Genomic DNA, 25336 nt, shown 5'->3' on the forward strand with positions numbered 1-25336 from the left:
GCTCTGTGCTGGCTAGTATCTGACTGGTGCAGTGTTTTGGTGAGGCTCTGGCTTGGCTCTTAGCCCATTCTGCTGTCCTCCTGCTTTGTTGGTATTCTTGGATGGCTTCCAGAGCTGTGTCAGTTGTCCTACTGGCATGGAATTGGAAACAACCCCTCTTAACAATGACAGTGGTCTTTTTCTAGCACTTTTGGAGGGGAGGTTTTGCATGCTATGGAGGTTTCATGACAGCAGCAGTACAGAGGGTACCTGGTTCTTTGCAACAGGCTTAGCTGGAATGCTTGGGCCCACATGATAGACCTATATATAACTGCCTGATCAAGGTTGTGTCATTCATCAGAGTTCACTTCAGGGAAATTATCACTTTTTGAGCCATTATTTGCTCTTTTGTTTTCAAGCTGAAGTATTCTTTTAAGCACTTTATCGTGTGCAGAACAAAACTGATAGCAAATTGTTAGTAAAATCCCAGTTAAATCACTTGTGATGGTCCCAGAAGTCAGGCGTAGTTTGGAGGACTTCATGGGTGGAGGGGAAGAGGATTGGAAAGGATCCTAGGTCTCTTCCCTAACAGTTCTCTTGATGGTTGGTATCTTTTTTTGTTCACTTCTGCTCTTTACATCTTTAGTTTTATTTGCACATGCTCATTATGGGGCTAGCTGGAAAGGGAGAGGTAAGCTATGTCTTGGCACAGAGGTCTTGAGGAGAGAATTGAGACTGCAACAACATTTACTTCTGCTGGGAAGGAAGGATGGAGACTGTTTTTCTTTCTGATCCCTTAATGTTGGATGGGAGTGTTGCCTCCAGATAATTTTTGTTGTGTAACTTTAGAGTGGTAAGCATTTTATGTGCAACACAGCTGAATTTTGAGGATAAAGTCAAGGGTTTTTATGCTACTGGGCTCTACATGCCTAAGCTAAAGAAGATTATTTTTTAATTAAACATTCTTTGTAGTCCTCCACTGCTTGTTTTCCATACAGCCATTTCTTTCCAAGAGATCCTGTACACAGAAGAGATTGTGCAGATGTTGTATGTGTGTTAATGATGGAAGAACATGATTTAGAAATGGGATTCTATCAGTTTATGGTAATTTGCATCCGATTTTGAGTTTTTTGAAAAAGCCTTTGCTGTTCAAGTGACTAATTTTGGTTTGTGTTGTGGGTACCTTGACATGCAATAGTGTGCAGCATTGTGCAACATAGTATTGTGTCCTGTAGGTATTAGATTAAGCCAAAGGCATGCTCTTTGGTGGAAGAGGTGGGAATAAAATCTCCGTGCCTTGAGGCTGTAGGTCCTTCTAGGAAGATATCCAGTGTGTGAAGAAGTGAGGGAATTGCATGCATGTGTAATCTCCTTTTCTCCATATTCCTGAAAATTCCCTCTGCACTTGCACTCCCTCGAAAACGCCTCCTTTTCTGCTTTCATGAAATGCAATTTATGCTCTTCTGACTTGGAAAGCTGTCCAGAGAAGGTGTGCCGGTGCAACTGTTGCTCACTGGAACATAAATAAAAATTTGATAATTGTGCCGGTAGCAGCAGATTGAGCACCTCAGTGGTTGTCACTGAACTATTTACTCAGTCATGGTTTTGGCATTCTTTCACACTTGAAGTGCCACAAGCATGAAGATGAGAGGAATCCTACCTTGTTCTCCTTCATTCAGCAATCCTTCCTGGAAGCTACAAAGTCAAGGCAGTAGTCACTGGCCAAGGGAAGTGCATAAACATCTAACTTCCTGCATGCCCATTCCTCTTTATGTACTTCTCTTTGGAAATGTGGGGGTATGATCATTGCCAGTTTGTTTTGGTTTTGTAATGTATTTTGTATTCCTTTTTGCCAGCTGGCTTGCCTTTTGCAATTCTCAGTTCACGACGTACCCCCTTCCAGAGAGGCGTTTTCTGTAGTGATGAATCCATCCGGTATCCATACAAAGAGGACACCATTTCTTATAAATTGTTAGCAGGAATAATTATTCCTTTCAGTGTAATTGTTGTAAGTTAAACTTTTCTTCCTTGCTTTTGATTTCAGTGGGGGCGGGGGAGAGGGAGGAGGGGTAATCTGTTAATACAGGTTTACAATACTATTCTGTAAGATTTCTCAACCTTAAAATAATGTCCTTAGGCCAGGTGCTAAAGCAGTAGAAATGGTGGTCTGGCAAGAATAACTAAAAGGTTTTCTTTAAGTGAAGTCAAACAGCTAGAATTATAGAACAAAAAAATAATACCTTAGAACCTTAGAACTATGATGGCTTAATTCCATAATCTGAGAGATAAAAATTTCTTACCATATTTGTTGAAAATAACACTAATGTGTTGTGACTGTCAAGTCTTTATTTCAGGACCTGCTACTTTCAGAATATCATTGTGCATGACCTATTAAGTCATCATTTTTTATCTGCCACAAAATCTTTGGGAATACTTCTGTGTGTGGAAGTGTAACAACAAATACTAGCCTATTTAAAAGAAAGATTATGGCTTCCAGTCAGATGTTATCAAAAGCATAAATAGAATAAAGAGGTGTGGAGTTTTTCCCTGGATATTTCCCTGAAGGTCAGGATAAAATTCAGGGCCTGTTTGTATTTAAATACTGCACCTAACCTGGCTGAAAACAGGCTACTTTTCTTTTTTTCTCCTCTTTACACCAGATCAGTGAGCTGGACAGATTGTCTCTGTGACTACCAATTTGGGATCTCTCTCTGACCACAGCTCCTAGCTCAGCTGAACTGTCTCAAGCATATGGGGATGTTCTATCCGTAGTATTTAATTATATGTTGTCAGCTGAGCTAACCTAATATCTTACTATGTATGGACAAAAGTTGAGGTCCTGCTATTACACTGTCTGTTGCCACCTCCTGTGGCTTGTCTGAGCCAGGATCAGCTTGTGAAATTCCTTAGCCTGGCAGAAAACAGCAGCTTTCCTTGACTACATGGAGTGCAAATGGCTCTTGGAAGAATACCAGTGCTAGGGCAAAAAATAGCTGGGATGTGTCCTCATGAGCAGAGGGGACAGTTGGACCTCTTCAGTTTCTCATTTCATGTCCTAAGTCTGCTGGGACTGCACTGCAGTTCCTACAGGGGCCTCGAGATCCCTGTCCAGATGTGCTAAAAAGCTTCAGTCTCCACTGATGATTCTGTTGGGTGGCATCCAAACTCATCAGAGCCACACTCTGAACAGAGTTAAAACTTTCTTATGCCAAATAAGATTTTTAGGCATATAAATATTTATCCAAGTATATTTAGGAGCCAAAAACGAAAAGGCACAGCTAAAGGTAATCCTCAGTATTGACCAGCTGTTTCTCTGGGCTAATGGGTTTCAGTCAGGAGGGATATTATGATAATCTAACTCTGCCTTGCATAGGGACTGCATGGATTTTTATCAAGGTTTCAGCATAAAGGTCAACTTTCAGCTCATATTTGCTTTTGGGTGGATTTTTTTTTTTTTTTGCAAGTGTAGAAATATGTTCTGAGAATTAAAGCTGTGAATTGCCTGGTTTCCCTCTTCTTGGAAAAGCTGCTTCAAAAACTTACAGAAATGCTTCTGAAGCAGATGAAATTTTGGGGTGGGGGGAGGTGTTTGTGTGTTTCGTTAACTGGCAAGTGGCTTATGCTAAAGATCCTGCCTTGAAGATAAGAATATTTTTTTCTCACCCTATTACTACCTTTGGGTAGTCAATATTACCTGAGAGCATCAGTGCTTGGTCACAATTGAAGCTCATATAGCTTATTTCATTTCTAGAGCAGCTAAAACAGCTGAGTGAGGAAGAACAGAATAGAGCATGGGAAGATTGATGTATTGCCCTCAGTACTTGGCTACCAGCCATTTGCAGCTCAGGGACCTCCTGAGTCAGAAAAGGCTCCAGTAAATATAGTTTTTGTAATGGATGTATTCCCTTTGAATTAATCCAATCTCCATTTGAGCCCATATGAATATTTAGCTAAGTTAAGTTTCTTTTGCAATATCAGGGAATAACTTTTAGTTGTGAAATTAGGCTTTTCTGTCAAGATTACTTCATAGTCAGACAGTAAAAGCAAATACTGGTATGCTTTACTCAATGCTTAGTCAGATTATTGAAGATGAATATTCTTTGATGTCTGTCCAGTGTAATAATTGCACTGACATCAGCTAATTTTTTGGTACCTGAGATAAGTGACCTTCTTGCAGGTTTTGCAGCAACGTGATTTGAAAGGGATTCATTATTTACCTGTCATGGCTATTTCTGCTCCGACATCTTCCTTAAGAGGTTACTTTCTGGATTAGGTGTCTATGTACTTTACTGAAAACTTTCTCAGTTTTAGTCCATGTTCTGGTATTTCTCTGCTTCAGTCCATGTTTGGGTATGGTGGAAGATGTAAAGCTGCATTGTCACCCATCTGGCAGTATTGTCTGTTTACCTTCTTGAGCAAAGCCTCTGACAAGCTATCACTCCATGTGCCTGGGTGGCAGTGTCTAAGTGATGGCTTCATTCACCAAAGCTCTGCTTTGCTGGAATCCAGGACCCAGCATCCCAAGTAACAGACAGAGACATAATTTTAATTTTTACATGATTTTTCAAGGTAACTTTACATATATACATCCAGTCCTCCACACATCTGATCATCTGTATTAACTGTATTAACTGATCCCTTCTGTACAGAATGGGACCAACTGGTTCAACATCCAAATTATCTGGAGTGAAGTTCTGTATTTGGCATAAGGATGTACTTTCTGCAAAGGATGAAGTTTCAAGAAAACAAAATTAGGTGTGCTTTCTTGCCAGCACTTGATACATGTTATCTTGGACATGTAGGGTGAAAAATCCTTGGAAAGACCTCAGGAAGACCTGTCTTTCCCTACCCTCATTAGTTTTCTTTTCTCCCTAAAGGATTTAATTTCCATGAGGAATAGGAAATTTCTTGGTTGAAACATCTGGCCTTTCAGATCTGGATATAAAGTTTCAACCCTTCAGAACAGTTTCTGGTTTCATGAAAAACCTAATAAGCTTTGAAAAATTTTACTCAGAAGTTAGTCGAAGAAGACTCAATGTGAAATGAAGTTTTGCTGGAGAAAATGTTTCTAATTGGGGCCATACCAAGTAATAAGGTTAAATGTTATTCTGAGAAGGTTTTGTTTTAATAAGTATTCTGAAAATGATATGATTAAGTTCAACATGAGGTAGGGTAAAGTAAAAGGATGTTTCTCTTCTGTGTGGAAGTGTTTATAATGTTGGACATGGTTACTGCTGACTCTTGGAAAACTTAAATTTGCAGCTTAATGTTTATAAAAAAATAGTTTCTGAAACTGTATGTGTGGGTATTAACAAAAATAGCATAATACTTTTCTTTTAATATTAATAAAAGATATTAATATTTAATATCTTTAACTTGTTCTCTGTATTTCTTTTTCAGATAATCGTAGGAGAGACTCTCTCCGTCTTTTATAATAATTTGCACTCAAATTCGTTTGTCAGAAATAACTACATAGCCACTATTTACAAAGCCATTGGGACCTTCATTTTTGGGGCAGCTGCTAGCCAGTCGTTAACAGACATTGCCAAGTACTCCATAGGTAGACTGCGTCCTCACTTCATTGCTGTGTGCCAGCCCGACTGGACACGGATAAACTGCAGCCTGGGCTACATTGAGAACTTCACTTGCAATGGGGACAAAGCAAAAATCAATGAGGGAAGGTGAGTCTGAGTAACCTTGTATACTTGGTTGTATAACATATTTGTTAACCTGGAGCAATGAGTTTGCTGCTGCAGTCTTTGTGCTTCTCCTAGAATAAATGTATTGTAATGAATTTTAAACATTAAACCCTGTCTAGACCCTGTTTTTTTTTTTCCAGTTTGTGAAAGCTTGTTATATTAATGTATGGATAAATGCCTAATTGTGTGTTTGTTTCTGCTTATGGGAGACTGTCTTTTTGTTTCCAAGTCAATTGGCTTTTATTTGTTTCTAAAATGTTTGCATCCCAACGAAGAGAAGAATTTGAAATCTGCCTTAGAAATTGGATATAGAATAGCAAAGGAAATGTTTTAGCTGTGGCATGAAAGCAAATAAAAACTGCACATCCATTTAAATATATTCAGGACTATTAAAATCACTCTATCAATTTTTCTCATTATTAAGAATTTTTTAATCTTGAATACTTACCTGCCAGTTCAATTGCAGCAAGATACTGAGTAAACAAGAATAAAGCCTCTGACACTTCAAACTTTAGTGCTATAAACTCAGTGTTTGAGTGCTACTTGAAATGTTAGAAGTAGGCTCAGAATAATTTGGATGGCTTGAGTGACATTACCTTTACGGAGACCTCTTTTTCCAGAAGTTCTATATACCATCTTAGTTAAAACATCTCATTTTGTGTAGTTTTTAAGTAGACGTGTGTAATTGTACTCACTGTCCTGTGTGCTCCTTTGCTCTTCTGGCATGTGTTCCCTATAATTTTCCAGTAGCATGCATGGTATTTTTCAGTAGCCGTAGGAAAACAATGAAATGTGAATGGCTCTTGGTGGTAGAGGAGCAAGTGCATAGATAGGCAGTAGAACAGTACACTGAGTATGTGTGGCAGGGGATAGAGGGGTGGCTTGTTAGAGAAGCTGCTATGTCCCACAGAGCCAGTGCCAGCCAACTCCAAGTATTTACTTTAACTTCTTCAGGAGTCTTAAAGTGCTTCTTAAGTGTAAAGAGGAGTGTGGGGAAAATTTGAATTGGTTATGATGACTGAAATGGTCCTGAAATAGTATATCTGGGTTTTGGAGATACTGGAAAAACAGGAGTTAGCTTATGCTTAAAAAAAAAATAGGTTTTTTATATATGAGAATAGAATGGGGGAGCAATGGCATAGTGATTGCTTACCTTGTATTCTTCCCTTTGTTTTAACATCTCAGACTTCTATATTGGAAGCAAGATTTTTTTTTTCATCTCTTTACTGATCAGCTATTAGTTTATATTTCCTACTACTGACATGTTCCCCTTTTCTGTGGCTGCTGCGACAGAGTGATAAGAGAGGGGGCTCTCCTGTTCAGTCAAAGCTTGCCTTGAAATGCTCACTTGAGCATGTACTTGCTTGTGGGGCTTCTGCTATCAGATGAAGCTTTTGCATGCACAGGAAGCTATAAAGAAGTTAGCAAGTGGTCAAAGAAGGGTAGGATAGTTTAAATTGGGATATTGTCCTGTAGAGGTGTTTGACCTGCATGCACTGATCCAGTAAATCTTACAGGATTTCTGATCATCTTAGGCCCTGTGCCCACACAGAGGCCAAGTGCCCAAGGGCATTAACCTTTCAGTTAATAGCCCACTAAGAGGAGAGAGGTGGATTGCAGGGAGTTTTTTACAAGAAGCTGGAAGAGGTCAGTAGTCTCTCAAGCTGTAACCCAGAGTTATTTCTGTATCAGTTGACAAAATTATTAGTGGCACACCTAGTACCATCTACTTTCGTTTGCATAGACTAAATAGGCAGGTAGAAATGTAAAAGAATGAAAACAGGACAGTCATAGTGTTGCATGAAAAAACATGTTCTGAATTGAACTTATTATTTCTCTGTAGTTGTGAAACTTGAAGTTGCATTTGAATGTTTTTAAAGATTCATGCTTGATTGTACAGTCAAAAAAGATAAATCTAATATTTTATTATTTCATTGAAAACAATGAGAACAGTGTAAAAATCCCTTGTGTGTTTCCATTATTCATATTGTATTTTGTGATTGGTTATCTCCTCCGTTCTCATTTTTTCTTACAATTTTTTACTAATCAAAAGTATAAAATAGTTTTGCTATGGAGCATCCCCAGGTAGCTTAGACTCCTTTTTTTAAAATAGGATAAGTGTGTGTGTGTTGAACAGATGGGTGTAAGATGGAAGCTTCTAAAGTATACTTTGGAAATGGTACAGAACTTAAGTAATCAATCTGTGCTTCCATTTCCTCCTTAACAGTAAAACTGGAAGAAGAAACATTAGAAGTAGTTGATTTTTTCCCACTTGAAGATTAAGGAATAAGCTGTAGCTGTGTAAGTTCTTTATAGTGCTGGGATGTGTATGTTTGGTTCAGAGTGAGTTCAAAACACCACTTGCAGGAACTTCTGGAAGACTAACCTCAAGAAAACAGCCTGTGTTTCTGGAACCCCGTAAGTTTTATAGTTGGAGGCTGAGAATGTTTTAGGCCAGTATATTGCATATTATGTTGCAGTACTGTTTCATGTAAATTTGATGATTCCAACTCTTTGCATATGTCTATGTTATAACATGGAGGCATAAGAAATAGTAATTAGTTTTTATTTTCCAGTGGTAATAAGTGTTACAATATATGCTTGCCTTATCAGGAATATAAACCAATGAATTTAGGATTGATTGTCTAAAAGAGTAAAGTGCCCGTGAGTTACGGTTAGTTTCAGTAAGGTTTCTGTGAGAAATGAGCCTCACTCTTTAAAAATTATTTTAAAGGTCTAATAAGGGACAAAAGGGACAGTAAACAGTGCTGGGTGCATAACTGTAGCTAGAGGCACACCAGTTAATTGTAACAACTCTTCTTATATACCTTTCCCATTGTATTGGTCAAATACATATTCATAAAAATGATACATATTCAAATATTTCTTTGAACTAATTTGTGTCCTGGGAATTCTTTAGCTTGGTTCAACCCTTGACTTGCTTTTTAGAGTACATGCAGTAATGTGTATTGTATTTTTGAGAGTCATGTGTTACTTCCTCACCATGGCCTCCATTTCATGTTTTCAGCAGGCAACAGTTATTAGTAGTTAGTGGCAGGAATCCTTATCACATCCATTCCTTGAATGCAGGCAGTTTTAATTATTTCCACAAGTACTTTCAATCAACATTAGCTATTTTTAACATTTTGTGAAAGCTAAAACTATAATATATGTTCATCATACTGTTCACAAACTAAAATATCATCTATAAATGATGTTCTGGGAATGCAAGCAACATAGGGGCCAGAGCATTGGCCACAAAAAGCTGACAAATTATACTATATCAAAAGCAGTTAAATGTGATAACAAACTGTACTATATCAAAGTCGTTAATAATAATTTGCAAAGCCAATACATAATAGCAAAAGCCACTTCTACTACTTCATTATTTAACTAACTACTTCATTATTTATAACAGTTTCACTTTTCTAACCTGAGGTTAATAAAACTATTTTTGAGGACTGCAGCATCTTGTTTGCTATGCATCATGCTGAAAGCAGTCCTTTCAGGTTTAAATACCTTAGGCTCTCCTTGACAACTTTTATAGTACGTACACACTTTGCTTTGCTGAGCCAGTAGCAGTAATCAGAGGATCACAAACACAGTGTGCTTAGTAAATCTGATTCATATTTGTTGAAAGATGCATGTAAGAGTGGGCACATATACATCCAAGTTTGTAGCACTTAAAGATCTCTAAAATACGCATGACAATCACTGGTTATATAAAAAAATTCTAGTTAAATATTAACATGTACTTTTTTTCTATGTCTCTTTGTAAGGTACTCCATTCCTCAGGTGGTGTTTGGCATTTAATTTAAGCTAGACACAGAAGCTTGCAATGAGCTACTGTATGGCACTTTCCTGGGGTGAATGACTTGTACAGAAGTACCATCTCGAGCTTTTATGGAGATGTTGCTAGGTTTGATGTCAGCTGGTTTTGTGTAGAGCTGTGTAGTATTCCTTCTAAATAAATATTAAGAGCAGTAACTCAATAAAGATACCTGACCTGGCTTGGTTTAGTTACAGAAAATTAAATTTGATACAGAAGTACAAGTTTTAGTGTCTACAAATGGAGAGAGATCAAAGTCATGGTGTTCTGTTGTCACTGGTGCTTACAATTAGCATGTCACTTTTAGTGTACTGGTATATACTTTAGTGCTGCTGAATTGCCTTTAGGGTACTTTCCTTAGCACCTATAAAGACAATGACTAGTCAGTTGGCTGTTTCCACTTTCAAATAGGCAAAGCAGGGCTCAGTAAAATAGGTAGGTGTGCCAGGCTATAACCCTGATAAAGTGGTGGTGTGAGTGAGCAGTGTTTACTAATCTCTTTGGCTTTTGCAACTTCCATTTTTACTCCGCTTCCTTTTGTTTTGGCTTCCCACTGTATGCCTTTGCCTGGCCTTGAGTGGATTGGCAAAATACCCAGATTTCTCAAGAAGTAGGTATGTAGGACACATGATGTCTTCTCCCTTGGTTAGCGAAGGCATATTTCCCAAATAGGTTGCCATATGTCCTGATCGTTAGCTTTCCTGCATCCAAAAGACTGAACAGAAACCACAGTTGTTCAGCAGCAGCTCTGAATTAGTATTTCAGTATTCCTCTGGTGAGTATACTTTGCAGTAGTTGCTGGTTGTCTTAAATGAGTGTGTAAACAGTGAGGCTTGGGAGTCTGGTAGTAACAAAGGAGAACATCAAGAGCTGCTCTTTTCCTCTAGTATGTGGACACTTGATCAGTCTGGAATAGACTTATTTGTTAGCATTTGGCAGAGGGGGAAAAGAGACAACTTTATAAGGTATTTGTTCAGTTAAGCTGAACCAGGACAATATTGTGCTTCAAGATTTCAAGACAGTGATAGTGTGCCTTCTGACTCTTATCACTGGGATGTACTGAGCCATGGTGTGGCAATATTAACTGGTGGCTCCCAACTCATTTTGGCAATCAGGAATTGCTAATTCAACATTGGCTGCCTTTGTGTAGATAAGCATTTGTAATCTTTAGGAAGCAGGATCTGGAATTCAGGGAGCACGCTTGAGTAGATGGATCTGAACCTGGTAAAGGTCAATGATAGTTGTCATCTTAAGCAAAGAATTACTATTTCCTCTTGGTTGTAAAATTTAATCTCAAAAAGATTAAATTTAAAGATTTCAACAAAGTATCTATTGATAATTTTTGAGGCAGTTGAGAACTGAGTAGTGATGATAGGTGTTTCTCTCCAGTTTTATTAAGTTCTTTCTACAGGAAATAAAAACTAAAACAACTAAGGCTCCCTAAGCCTTCCCAGCAAAGGAGTTAAAAATGTACAAAAATGCTACAAAATCTACAAAGAACCCCCCAAACCAAACTTCTGGTATTGACAAGTTGTGTGTCATTCAAAGAATATTTGAATTAGTCTTATTTAATTTTCAAACAATGTAGCAGGTGCTATATACAGCTTACAGTATTTTTAGAACTTAATTTAGGATTGTGCTGTCACTTTGAGTGTGTATAAATATGTACAATTTTATAAACTTGGCAGCACAAACTGCATTTTAAAGCATCATGTAAAGGTCAGGTGTATTTAATCTGATACTATTTAAACTTATATTTTATCGACAAAATGTTAAAAATAAGTAGTGTAAGCATGAAGTGTGCTGTACTCTTACTCAGTGTCTGCTGAATAATTTCACTGGGATAATAAATACACTAGGGTGTAATAATGTACTAGTTAGTGCTCATGCAAATGATGCCTCCCTAGAACTTGAAAGCTTTAGAGTGTACTTATTTTAATTTTCTTGTTTTAAAATAATTTCCTGCAGTAATAATGTAGGAAAAAAGTTTACAGTGTCTGTATTCAGTAAGGAGTGAGAAACACAAATTTGCTAATGCTGTGTTGAATTGACAACCCTTGAAAGCAAAATGCTTTTATTTTACTTCTTTCTCTTCTTCCTCCTCTTCCCCGTTTTCTGTTGTGCCATGGTGGGTATGTAAGTCTCTGAAACAGTCTAACAAGGACAAATCCACTTAGTGGATACAAGTTTAAGAATCAATTCAGATACCTGGTAATTGGGTTATCAAGTTATTCTTCATAGTATTGGATTAACATGAGATAAGTATTTTTATACCAATTATGGTGAAAGCTATTAAAAAGAAAAAAAAACTTTATAAAATTGCACCATGAAAAGGATTAAGTTATTTCAGAAAATAAATATGCTGGCTTCTCTTGTTTCTCCTAAAAGATCTTTTTCTAGATCTTTTGAGTTTATCTTTTGAGTTACCTTCCCCCCATTATTATAATATCCACATCATCTTGAAGACCATGGAGGTCTTGTTACAGTGGTTGGCAAGAATGGGTTAAATATTTCATTAATGTGGGGGTAGTTGTGGAATTTTGACAAAGCCCTGTGAACAGTCATCCATTTTTTTTAACCATCTGAGGGACATGCTGGCTCCTTCACATGGCTTTTTAGAGGTATCTAGACAGCCTCATCATGGCATCATCTGCCTTCTTCAGCACCACTGGTTATGGGCTTGTCTTGCTTTTTAGTAATCATGGTAAGATCCTCTGTGGCTGGATACTACCTCTCCTCGCTGAACTTTGTTACTAAGCATGAAGACCTGGGAGGCTGGAAAATATCTTTCTGATTGCTGACCTTTTTTTATGCATTTGCATTTTGTTTTTATGCCTCTCCAGCTGTACCTTCTGGTGAGTTAAAAGGAAAAGGGTCAACGTATGGTTTAATTTCTTGAAACCTTCAATTCACGAACTTCTCCTCTGAAGCTTATTTATTCAGTTCTCATTTAATGTGTAGATTTGGAGGCCTTCCTGTCTCTTAAAATACCCGCTCTTGAGGTATTGCTGGCTTGTTTTGGTTCTTCTTTTGAGATGCAGATATGAGGGCTTTTTGTTACATTTGTATATAAGATCTGGATCTTCTAAATGCCAGATGTCCCCTTGTGATGGAATTTTATTGTCCTTTTGGACTGCAACTGAAAAATCTGTATTGAATTTCAAACCTGGGTAATTGCTGGGTCCAGTTTTTGGGGTTTTTAAAAACTATAATAAAACTTAGTCTTCAGAAATGCAATTCCAAAACTTATTTCACATTTTGGAACTGATATGTTGATACTATTTCCATAACAATGAAGTTTCAGGTTTCTGTTTCTGAAAGTGGAGGGGGCACCCGTATTCATTAGGGCAAGAAGATGCATGTAGCAAACATCTCACCCCCCAATTATTCTATGCCCTTTAAAATGGAGAAAGTGGGACAATTATACACACTTAGCAGGGATCTATACTCATCACATAAACCAAACAGCCTTTTTATTCCAGGAGTGTAAAAGGCTTAAGTATCCTACTCTTAGATGTGGAACAGCAGCAGATGGGGAGGCTGTAAGCATAACACATTCTTCCTTAGTCAATACATGCAAAACTGGGAATGGGAAGTAAAGGTCCAGATCTCTTTTAGTGAAGGATGCGAAAATATATCTAAACAGTCTTTTGAAAGAGTAGCCCTTCAAGCAACTGTTTTAGGTATGATCGCAAGTTTCTAACTGAGCAGTTAAGTGTGTACATGCAGTGCTTGTGTGCATACATACCCTGTTTTGCTTAAACTCTGTTTCTGAACACATAGCGGTAGGGTGGGTGATCTGCAAATGAGTACTGACAGTAGATGTACTTAAAGTGGTTGCTGTAATTATCTGCTCTTATATATATTATAAGGAATTTGTTAAGGCCTTTTGTATCTGAAGTTTGAGTCATGTTGTTAACCAATTTGGAGAACATACTTTAATATTTCAGAGCTTTAGAATGAAGTTGGATCCAAATCATTATTTATTGTTCTCAAAAATCCACCATTTTCCTTAATGGGACAGGTGAATATGAAGGAGGAACAGAGCATGGTATGAATATTCAGAAAATTAACTGAATGCCAGCATATTCACACAGATTGATAATGACCTTCTCTTCTGATGATGCTAAATCTGGTTGCAGTTTGCAGTACAGTTTGTTGTATCTTTTTGCTTTAACACTGGTCAAACTAATTCTCCTCAGTACAAATTCTTGTACAGTGTAATGTTTTTTCCCTATATATAATTGTCCTTCTTTATTTACCTACTTAGCCTTTCTGAATTTACTACAAATTTTTCTTGAAAGCAGTACTTAATACATTTTAGCTGAGCAGTGTAGGTTTGTCAAAAGAATGCAATAACTAACTTCTAGATATTTTTGTTAGATATTACTTTTTTTAGCTCCTTTTGCTGAATATGGATGTTGCAGTGGGACCTGAAAGTTCAGAGTTCTGGGTTGGGAGCAATACTGAAAACCTCCTGACAAAGCAGATCCAGAAATCTGTCCAGGAAACTGCCCTTCCTAGATTATTTGTCATCTCACTAAGCACATGCATAGAAATTAAACCTTTGAACCTGAAGTGGTAAATATTACACCATATTGTAGAAGGCTGCTGCTTCAGAGACACTGTGCAGTCTGAGCTTTGTTGGCCTTCAAAAGCATACTTGCACAGCTAGCAAGGATGTATATGTGTGTGAAACACTTCCTTTTAAGTTAAACTTAACTTCAGGTATTTGTAGCTCTCTAATTTCAGTCTGTCAGTTTTGTTTGTGGTAACAGATAATGCAGCTGTCAAGGTTCATAATTATAATTGTATTACTAATGTACAGATTCAGATTACAACTCAGATGTCTAAAGGAAAAAATAGTTCCCTGCTTCAGTTGATGTATGGTTCCTATGCTGACTGTGCTCAAAACAAGCTGTGCATAGTCTGCCATTGCAAATTCAAAATGTAATCTTCAAAGGAAGTTTTTAGGAAATTAGAGCTGACTGTTTTGACGTTGATAATTTATTTCAACACAATTGCCAAAGTGGTGCCCTTTACCAATCATTTGCCAGGAATTTGTCAGCTTTCTTCATAGCTCCTTGTCTGGTTGTAGCCCTGCATGAGCTGTGAGTGCAGTTAAATCACTGTGTGGTTCTGAGAAGCCAGGCACCCCTGCTAGATGGCTGGTATGGGACTAACACATATGATTTTGTTTGAAGTTCAACCAAACTTGTGAAACTCTTATGGTTCTCTGTTCTATGTATTCCTTCAAAACTATCACTGTGTTAAAACAAAAAATAAGCTCAAAAAACTAAAAAAAAAAACCTTTGCAAAACTCCCAAGGCTTATGCATTATTTACTTCTATTTAAATGACCGGTTTTGTTTTCCCTTGTTACATTAGATAGTGACTGGTTTGTTCTGGAATTTTTAAACTTAAGTCAAGAGTCTGGTCATTCACTTTAAGTTAAGCCATCTCTATTAGATGACCTGTCTGTCCCTTTCCTTATCTGTCTCCCTGCCTGTCAGTACTGGGAGTATTTCTACAGTGAAGTATTATTTTGCATTGAAATTACTTGGGTTTTATAAAATGTACCAATATTCTGTTTTGAAACTTCTTAAAGGTTTGTTGAAAACCAAACTGCGCTTAATGATTCAAGCATAACTAAATGTATTACTTCTCGTCTGGTGTTGCCACGCCTTTGGGCACCACAGTCTGGCAGTTTCCATCAGCATCATGAATCAGAAATTTGATGTGCCAGAGACTTACTGTGTGTTTACTAGGGGCATACTGGTATGTTGTATATAGCACTGATTATTTCTTCTATGGAGCTTTCAGCCTGTGAAGTGCTTTACAGTATGGAAATTTCTATGTATAAGAGTTTTCATCAGAGGCTAATTTACTATTTTTCACTTCTGAAAATGTACATGCAAAAAAAAAATCCACAAAAAGCAACTGAAGCAGCTTGGATACCAAGGCATTTGAAAGGAATAGAAGTCCACACATGTACTACTATTCAGACAGTGCAGCTTTTTCCTTAAGCACTGCTTTTACCCTTATGCCATTACTATTCAAGATCTAAAGTGGCTGGTTTGGGAACACTTACAGACCTAGTGAAATTATTCATCACTTTTGAGAAGTGGAGCTTAGGGCAACTACACATCGTTTTACATGGAAGGAAAAATGAGCCATGGTATTGAATAAAAGCCTTTAAATATTTAAGCCTTAGAAGCTTCTAGGCTAGCAGTGCGTGTTGAAATGGGGCTGTACTTGATCTGGGAGCAAAAGGAGCTGTCTTTGCAAAAGAAACTGACTAGTGATAGGGAGAATTGAATCTGAAAAGTGAACATGCTCTAATCAAATGAGATGCAGTTCTGCAATCTGGATCCTGTTTCTGAGCTTACATCTCCTTTGCCTTTGTATGAATTGGACCTTTTGAGTAGTGATAGGTAACATTCTTTTTCATGACTGAAACTAGAACTCTTCCTCCTTTAATGGTTTTCAGACAAAGCTGGGCTTGAATTCAGTTTCAGTAGCTTATCATGCTTAAGGTCATTTGAAATCAAAATACATACCTGTGTTGGGTGCATCCTGAAAATTATTTGGGAACTAGCTGTGACCAACCAAGCAGGTAGATGCATCTTCTCATTCACAGAATTTCAATGGTTTGCAAAAGGTAACAGGAGGAAAAAGTCTCAGAAGATAAAATTTGGGGTGTGTTTAACTGTATCAACCACATAGTACTGCAGGAACAGGTATCCCCTTAACAGTTCTCCCACTGCCTCCTTTCTTTTTCCCCTTTGACCATTACAAGAATCTGCTGATGGATGTATTCTGCATACTTGTCAAGGACTTCTTACCCAAAGCAGTTCATTAAAGAAGGAATAGCACATAAATCCATGATTTAATAGAGATTATAATTTTCTGTCTTCATTCCCTTTATGTAAAATAACACCACTGCAAATCAGAAACATATTATGTGGGTAAGTTATGCAGGCATAATAAATGTGATGCAGGAGTGATCTAGTGCATGTGAGAGCAAACTAGTAGTTTTTAGAAATGTTGGCTTGAGTACCCCTTCCAGCCATTTTCAGTTTTAGTCTTTTTCCTGAGCTGGAATTACTAGGAAGAGAAGTAAACAAAGTCCTAATTTTTATTTTCTTCCCTATTGGAGGACGCTACCTGGAAATGTAGTGGAAAGTTAAAATGTTCGTTTTATGCAGTGTTGAGTTAAATGGAATGATAAAATCAGAACTGTTGAAAGATAACTTGTTTTTTTAATGGTTTTGTGATGTATGTGAGGAAATTGCAGCATGGAATTTTGTTGGACTTCGCAATATAGAAAGCGCAAAATGTACATGTTTTTGTGTGGCATGAATGACAGGATTTGGTAACTTCTTGCTCTCTTGCTAAAAAAAAAAAAAAATTGGAAGTTCCATGTGTGCAGATTTACTGCTGCTTATTTTAAAAGGAAAAAAAAACAGTAACAGTATGATTTTTTCTAATTACTTGTAATTTTACAATCAAGTTTATTCTCCTGGTAGCTGCTGATATAAACGTCTGCTGTCAGATGCAAAATAGATAGCTTAGGTAGTCATTGTTCTCTTAGGTTGTTCCATCAGTGTGTAATATTTTTGTTCAAATAAAATTTACAGAATATCTACATGCCTGAATGTATAATCAGTCAATTTCTTCAATTCCCAGAGAGTAAAGAAACAAACCCCCATCAAATCATGCCAGCAGAAGCTTTTAAGCAGCTTTGGAATCTGGTCAATCTAGCACTTAAGATAACCCTTGCAATGCTCTACTGCTGATTATAACTACTTCATGTTGATGCTGAGCTTGAGGAAAAGTTACTATATACCCTTGTTTCTTGCAGAATCAGCAGTGTTTGTTTCAAAGGCTGGTTGTTAGGATGGTGGTAAGAAATTGGTAAATACCTCTCTCTTAGAACCTGTTAGATTGGGTTTATGTCAGTAGGATAAGCAGGGAAATTTAATTGTGTGTGATAGACTATAAAAGGAAAAAAGTGGGAAGTCTGCAAAAACATGGTCATGGTATCAAATCATGTGTATTACATGTCATTACATTACATTGGCAGTTTCCTCACTATCTGCCACTGCATAAAGCAGAGCTGAGTGGATCCACCCTTCACCCCAGATATGATTATGGAATTGTGCAAGATACTTGCTATTAAACGTTAGGTCTCCTGTTGAAAAAACTGTCAATAAAATTTTCCAGATGAAGACTACTGAGTTGGAAATACTCTGGCAGCATTTTCATATGTGTAAATGTATAGCTTTGTACTCAAGTGTGGGTATAATTGCTGTCAGACTAGGAAAAAAGTAGAGGAATTGGGAACATGCGGTTCTGAGTAGTTCCTGATATTGTTCAGTAGGTGAACTGCTTTTGTATTTATTTCAACTTTTCTTCACAGTAATGACAAAAGTGCTTAATTTCAGAGTCCTCAAAACTCCCAGCCCACACTGATCTTGTAAGTTATAGTGATGCAAGTCCAGCACATGAGGAAAGAGTGGCTCTTGGGAGAACAAGTTGATTGTTGAATGCAGAGAAAATTGACTTTTAAAGAATGTGGTGTTTAAGTGTAGAACTAGGACTTTAAATCATGGCACTGAAATACTAGGAATATTTCACTGACAAGTATGTGGCTGGCTTGTCACAAGCATTGGCTTACTCAACACAGGCATGCTGAGCTTGCAGCACTCTGGCATTTATTCCCCTCCAGATCATGGAATGGGTAACACAAATGTCAGTGGAAGCTTTGAGTCAGACTGGGAGAATCCAGGGAACTTGAAGAAGGAAAGGACATACTGGCTGATCCAGCTGGGTGTATTTATTTGCTTTGATATGGGAGCGTGCAAAATGTTTTGCTGAGCCTTCTGTTTTTCTCCAAGGGATCATTTCATAATTCTGTAGTCACATTGGGAAGATTTCCTTATCATTCGCCTCTGACAGATTTATTGAAGCACCACAGGATGCCCTTTCTTGTGGAATATCTCTTTCTACTGTCATTTACTTTAGTTTCTCACCATTTAATGCTCCACTGTACCATATGTATATAGCTCTTCTCTAACCTTGTCTTTCCCAAGGCTGTTAATTTCCCTGTCAGATTCCTGCATTTGTCTTAAAGCTTCTGTGCATTCAGGTGTTCATGCAAAGATATTAAATGAAGACAAGACATCAAGCATGTTTACGGAGTTCCAGTGTGCAGTAATTCACTTAAGAAGCCATGTACTTTACAAAATAATGCCAAGCAGAACTTACTACTTAAAACATGCATTTTCTTGTAAGTCACAGTTGAAGAAAATGATCCTTTTATGTGCTGTGTACTATGTTCAATTTTTCTACTAATTGAAGAAACATAACCTGTCGGGGCTGGCTCTGCACCCTGGGCTAAGCTGGCCTTGTGCATGGAAGGTAATAGAAGGTTGTCAGTGTCAAGTCCTCCAAGGCAATCTCTCTTAGTCTTGCTTATCTGGGCTTAGAAATCCTGGCTAAAATAACAAAGTCATTCAGCTGATAATGCTTCTTGTAGGAATTGTTTGTACTTTGCTTATTTTTCCAGGTATTCTTTAAAAATGCAGACATTAAGTAATGAGCCATAGTGATAAATTGTAGTCAATCTTATGGTAACCTTTTTTAAGAACTACTGTGTCTTTACATGTGTCATTACTTTTTTACTGTCTTTATCTTTACTGGAAACCATGTGAAATTCATGACAAAGCTAAGTTTCAAGAAAGCAAAACAGCCCTTAAATTACCTTGTTTTAAGACCTTTTTATGATGTCCAGCTCTACTGTGTACATTGGAAACTAGGAGCATATTTTAAACCTCAACTGAGACCTGAAACTGGCTTTATGTTACCACTTTAAGGCATTCTTCTAACTTGGGAATAATATATTGTCCAAGTGGAAGTAATTAAAGTTTATGCTTTTTTCCTGTTAAAATGAAGTGCTATTTCTGATGTAGGAAGAGATCTGTGAGGAAGGTATTGATGGAGTGAAAGACATGGACTTCTGAAAAACTTTTTTTTGATGTCAAAGTTGGCCGTTTTGGAAACAATCAGATCAAGACTACACTTGCCAGCTCTATTTCTGATAGAAAACTTCAGTTTCACTGGATATTGTTCTAAGACTATTTTGAAAACAGTATTTTGAAATCTGATGTGTGAATTCTGTTGGGACAGGTTAGCCTTTCTTTCACTGGTGAAAGGTAGGGATTTGGAGAGTTGTCTATACCCTTTTACTGCTGGCTCATGGCAAACCAGCACTTGAAATAGGATCACAAAGAAGCCAAGTGCTTGGCTGGTCTGATAGACATGACATTCTCCAGGCTTTGGGAAGACATTATTTATGTGCTGATGACTAGCTGGGAAATTTTTCATTGTCAATATTAATGTTTTGAAAGGATTTAAATTTTTTAAAAAAATGTTTGTTTTTTAAAGAAGTCTAGAGACAGCAGTATTGCCAAAGAAATTTCACTGGGATTGCACAATGTGCAAGTTGGATCAGTACTTGTCCCAGTTGTATTTCTGGCAATACTTCATGTGCTAAGTGCAATATTTTCAGTCATGTACAGCATATTTATCTATGCCTGATAAGACTGTGTTCAAAGTTTATAATCTTCAACCTGGGACAAGGCATTCTTAATGTACCTTAGGCTAATACATTCCTGAAACAAAAAGGACCAGTAGTCAAGAACACTTTTAAAAGGGTATAGGAATTCCAAAATAAACTTAAAGAATGGTATTTTTTCCTTTTATCACTTACTAGTCTTCTAAATTCCTTCAGCTGGCAACAGGTTGCTTTCAATAATTGCAGGAAATATAACTTTATGGCCATTCTATTTATATGGAATAGCCCCAGAGCTATTGGATAAAATACTGCCAATAGGAGCTAAGAATTCCTTATTCTGTATCTTCTGTAGAACAGCGTGCTTTGCATTCTCAGATTACATGTTTGAAGGACAGGGCTCTTCAAAATGCTTTTTGTATTGGTTTTCATAGTGGATTCTTGACCAGAAATATTAAGTGTTGAGTACAAGAGTGGAAAAGGGATGTCTAGCTACAGTGTAATCTTAATGGTTTTGAACTTTAAACATCTGAAGCTAATACATTGTCAAAGTTTTTCTTCTTAAGAAGCTAATTGGAAAATATCAGTTGATGAAACAGAAGTCATCTTATTTCAGATTGCTTATTTAGTGCCTCTGAAACCAAAAGCTATTGCCAGTGTTTTAAATCAACCATAAAGCAAAAGCTCTAAAACCTCTGGAATAAACCTATGTAGACTTTTTCTGACATAGTTTCTAAGTGTTATATGTGCCAACTAATTCAGGAAGTTTTACAGTTTCACTTGTGCACAAGACAGTTTCATTGCTTTCTTTGTGGTGTTTGAGCAGGGCATCTTTAACCTCATTATCTTGCTGCATGTCAGAGCTGCTTTTGTTACTCCTAGTCCAAAGAGTGGAAATGTTTCCTTTGACCAGGAATTTCCATGGTTTCGGGGTCTCTGTCTGGCAAAGGCACCAAAACAAGGGACCTGGTGGATATGGTAGAGGTCAGTCTGCAGAGCTATGAAACTTTTATTAAGCTGGCCATGTTTTTGTATGCCAAACTGCTGCGGGGGGAGTGCTCTTGTTGTGTAATTAAATTGCACGGAAGGCTGGCTGAAACCTGGCTGGTGGCCTGTGAAACAGCACCATTACAAGGCTCTGTGCATAAAATGGAAAAAAGTAGTGCTAAGCACAGATCTTTCATCTTTCTGCTTAAGACTAAATTAGAAATGTCTTTCCATTTTGCCTTCTTTTCTTGAAGAGGTGGGTGGCGTTTATTTTGCATCTGTGGCTCCTCACAAAACCAGCTGTGCAGGTGAGGACCTGGCCAAAGGAATCCTGGACTGTCAGTGTCAACTGTCAGGTCCCTTCAGCCTGGACCTGGTAAAAGCCTTTGGGAGCTGAAGGCAATGTTGACACTCTCAATGAGATCACTAAGTACAAATAATTTCTACAAATATTAGGTGAGGTGTCATCTTTCACAGTTGACTGGCTAATAAACTGCATTCCTGCCTTTCCCCCTACCTTTCAATGATAAATGATCAGGGTCTGTGTGAATCATACATTTCACAGAGGTGTACAAATGTAATATAAACTACTAGATATGAGTTGTTAACTACTGCCTCTTGATGGTGACTAAATGCAAGTAATTGTTTTGGGGTGATTAATGTCATTTGTATTCATACATATACTGTGACTATAAGATAAGTAATTATATTTAAAGTATTCTGGCATTTGTCAAGGTGAACTATTAAAGGACACTTGATTACTGTCTTTGAAGATGTGTTCCCTTGCTGTTCAAACTTCAGTCAAAAGTCTAGTACTTACTGCCTGATGTGGAGATCAGGTTAACTTTGGAAGAGGATAACTGCTGAGTAGTGAAGTCTGTACTCTTTGAAGAGTAGTATGGACATGTTTGCATTTTACTTATATAATATGGATTGGTATCACTGCAGTCTGAATGTTGTAAAAGAAAACTGATGATTTCTGATCTTTTCTTTTCCAGACTATCATTTTATTCTGGCCATTCTTCATTCTCCATGTACTGCATGCTCTTCGTAGCAGTAAGTATGCTCTTTCCATCTAAGTGATAACAAAAGGTCTGTTAGTTAACCAGTACTGAATATTTACTTGGCTGCTTTGCACAAGGGACATTGCTTTTGTAGGATGCTTGTCTAGTACAGTTAAAGACTTCTCAATTGGAGTTGTAAGGGTGGTGATACTGGGACAAGAAGTAGAATGATGTTCAGTATGCCTAAGAATACTTAATATGGCACTTGGCTTGTGTGTCATATCTAAAATGAACCCAGTGACAAGTGTGTAAGAAGATGCTACTTAAATTTATTTATATTTAAAGTATTATAAACCTTATAAAATTTGTAAGGCTTATAATACTTTTAAATTGATATGCTTTATAAAAATCTATAATGAAACATGTCTGATTTAAAGACATGTGCAAAGCCTATTTTAAAATAAAGCAAACAAGACCCTTAAACACTGATCAAGTGTGGCTGGGCCCATAAGCACAAAACAGTAGATCAAATTGAATTTTCAAATTCCCTTTTATTTTTCTGTCTTTTTTAGGGACAGAGAGGGAAGAGTGAGGAAAGCAAAGGGACAGTAAATATTAGTGATAAGACCAATTTAGAAATACTTCATTTGGGGATTACTATATTTTAGTTGAAATTGTTCCAGTCAATTAGGACAAATTATCTTCAAATTACCTTAGGGTAAGGTTTATAACATGAAAGACTGATTTTGTTGTTTTCCCCCTGCTAAGTGATAACACAGAAGGCATTAACAACTTTATGGAATTTTGTTGTTAATGCAGTTGTAAAATTAAACTCTAGTACTGGACATAAGTTGCTAACTTAACATGTACACTCCATGATTTTTACAGACCTCAGATTCAATTTGCTTTTTTTGTCTTTGTTACCTTGTAATTTTTTCACTCTCTCATGGCAATAGTATAACATCCACTGTGAATGAACCAATTGTTCAAACTAAACAAAAAACCCTACACAGAAGGGGTGGCTTTTCAGTATGGTGTAGGTAGCTTTTAAGCTTTATTTTAAAATAAAGCTATCTCAGAAGCTTGATGTTTGGTTTTGATCTGTCATGCAGGTTTTTTTATGGCTAAACCTGTTTGGATCGTCTCCTCTGCTTACTGGTCTTAGCTAATGTAAATACAAAGAGTTCATAAAAGTATTATATCCTGGGTTTGACTCCAATATGGTGGTATGACTTCCTGTCGGCTGTTACAGTGTTTTTGCTCATTATGACTGGCAATCTCCTAAAATTTTATGGGTCCACTCGTAATAGTGTTTCAAGCCCAAACCCACTCTTTCCATAGTACAGTGAAGCAATTACTGCTATACAGAGAGCACCCTATTACTGACTTGTCCCTCTGGGCTCAGTCAGACCCTTCTCATCCAACATCTTCTCACATGGTTTTGTTAAACAACAAGATAACGTGATACTTAAATCTCACAGAAGGACAAACCTGGAGATAAGAAAAACCTTGGTAGGTGTGTAGCAATATGTATTGTTTATAATTCATACTGACAGGATTACAGTTGTCATGGATCTGAAGCTGTCTGAGCTTTTACCTCTGTACCATGTGTGTAAGGCATGTTCTGCTGCAGCCTAGGTAAACGGTGGTAGCTCAGAGGAATTCTCAACTCATTAATTGAAGGTAATGGGTCACATTAGATAATACAACCCTCTAGATGCATACAAGACAGTAGAAGATGTCTTGAACAGCCTGGACTTGAGACCTTGTTTGGTTAACCTACTAGGCTTGGAAAAAATTCAGCTTTTGGCAAGAAAGTAAAGAGTTCTTTATTTTGAAGTTACTAATTTCATGTGGCTTGAATAATGCTTTCTGGAGTGCCTGTGGCATATTCTTTTGAATCCATGCAAAAGAGCTTTTTTGGAAGGTTCTTGAAGTGGAAATGGTGAACCTTACCTGTCTTGGGGCTTTGTATGAGTTTGATTCTTGGCAACCTCCGACACGGGCAGGTGGCAAGGCAGTGCAAATCAAGCCCTTCCTATGCAAGCTACTTCAAAATACCATAAATCCTGTCCTTGTGTCTGTCCTGGTTCAGACACTTGCTGTGCTCAGAGCTGTCCTTGTGTTCACTGTTATGTAGTAACTGCAAAACATGGCTTTGCTTAGTAGCATCCTTAAACTAGAGGGGTACAAATGCCTTTAACTCTTCTAAGATGACATTTGAACAGGAAGTGTTTCATTGGAGATCAGTTTGTTTTTCATTAATTAATCAATGAGTTTCCAGAGCCTTGACTGTTTCTGCACCCATTTTTTGTCTTTGGCTGAGCTATATTGCCCAGTAAAAATAAGAGGCTTTGTGGAGATTAGACTTCTACTTCCTTCTGTCCGATAGTAAGGTTATTCATCTAGAAACTGCTATGAGGCCATTGTAAGGACATCTGGCTCCTGTGCAGTATGTTTTTGTCTTGCTGATTAACACAGCCTTAATGCATACAAGAAACCAAATCGAGTTCAGATGTCTTCAAGAAGACAGCTAGTGCAGGAAGGTGAGGAAAACACACAGACACTTGCCTGTGCGGCAAGGCAGAGTGCTGCTGCTGGCTCCAAGCCAAACCTGCAGCACTTGATGGCTTGTTCGTTTTCTGATCTCTGATGCTGGCTTCATCTGTACCCTGCATATGTTCTGCAGCCACAGGCTGAGTCACCAGCAGGACAGGCTGTTAGCATGTGGCATTACTCAGAGGCTGTGTTAATCATAACCAGACACTAGCATGCCATTTTCTGGAGCGGCTGGAGGAGTCTGCTCTGTGTGTGTATGTGTACCGCAGAAAGCGTGCTCTTAAAAGTTAGCTACTGAATGCCTGTGCTGTGTCAGGTGAATCCATGACTCTGTAAAGAACCAGTCCTCAGAGGAGCATCTGAGGGAGCTGAGGGTTCAGCCTGGAGAAAAGGAGGCTCAGAGGTGACCTTATGACTCTCTACAACTGCCTGAAAGGAGGTTGTAGCCAGGTGTGGGTCCTAGGCAGCCAGCAATAGGACGAGAGTAAATGACCTCAAGTTGAGCCAAGGGAGATTTAGATTGGATATTGGGAAAAATTTCTTCTTGGAAAGGGTTGTCAAGTGTTGGACCAGGCTACCCCAGGGAAGTGGTGGAATTGCCATCCCTGGAGGTAGTTAAAAGATGTGTGGATGTGATACCTGAGGATATAAATGAGTGGTGGACTTGGCAGTGCTGAGTTAACAGTTGAACTGAAATGACCTCA

General features: G+C 37.7%; 1 protein-coding gene across 3 annotated transcripts in view; it reads left to right on the forward strand.

Annotated features, from left to right (window-relative positions):
- PLPP1 (phospholipid phosphatase 1) overlaps positions 1–25336 on the forward strand; it is a 63948-nt gene that overhangs the window by 26248 nt on the left and 12364 nt on the right. For 2 of the 3 annotated variants that reach the window (XM_053968897.1, XM_053968900.1), the window contains 2 exons: positions 5380–5660; positions 22068–22125. In XM_053968897.1, coding sequence (XP_053824872.1) covers positions 5380–5660; positions 22068–22125 — 339 coding nt within the window. Of the gene's footprint in view, positions 1–1835; positions 1988–5379; positions 5661–22067; positions 22126–25336 lie in introns of all 3 variants that reach the window. The other variant, XM_053968899.1, reaches the window with a different exon arrangement.

The sequence above is a fragment of the Vidua chalybeata genome, chromosome Z, assembly GCF_026979565.1.
Source record: "Vidua chalybeata isolate OUT-0048 chromosome Z, bVidCha1 merged haplotype, whole genome shotgun sequence".
In the NCBI taxonomy this organism is placed as follows: domain Eukaryota; kingdom Metazoa; phylum Chordata; class Aves; order Passeriformes; family Viduidae; genus Vidua; species Vidua chalybeata.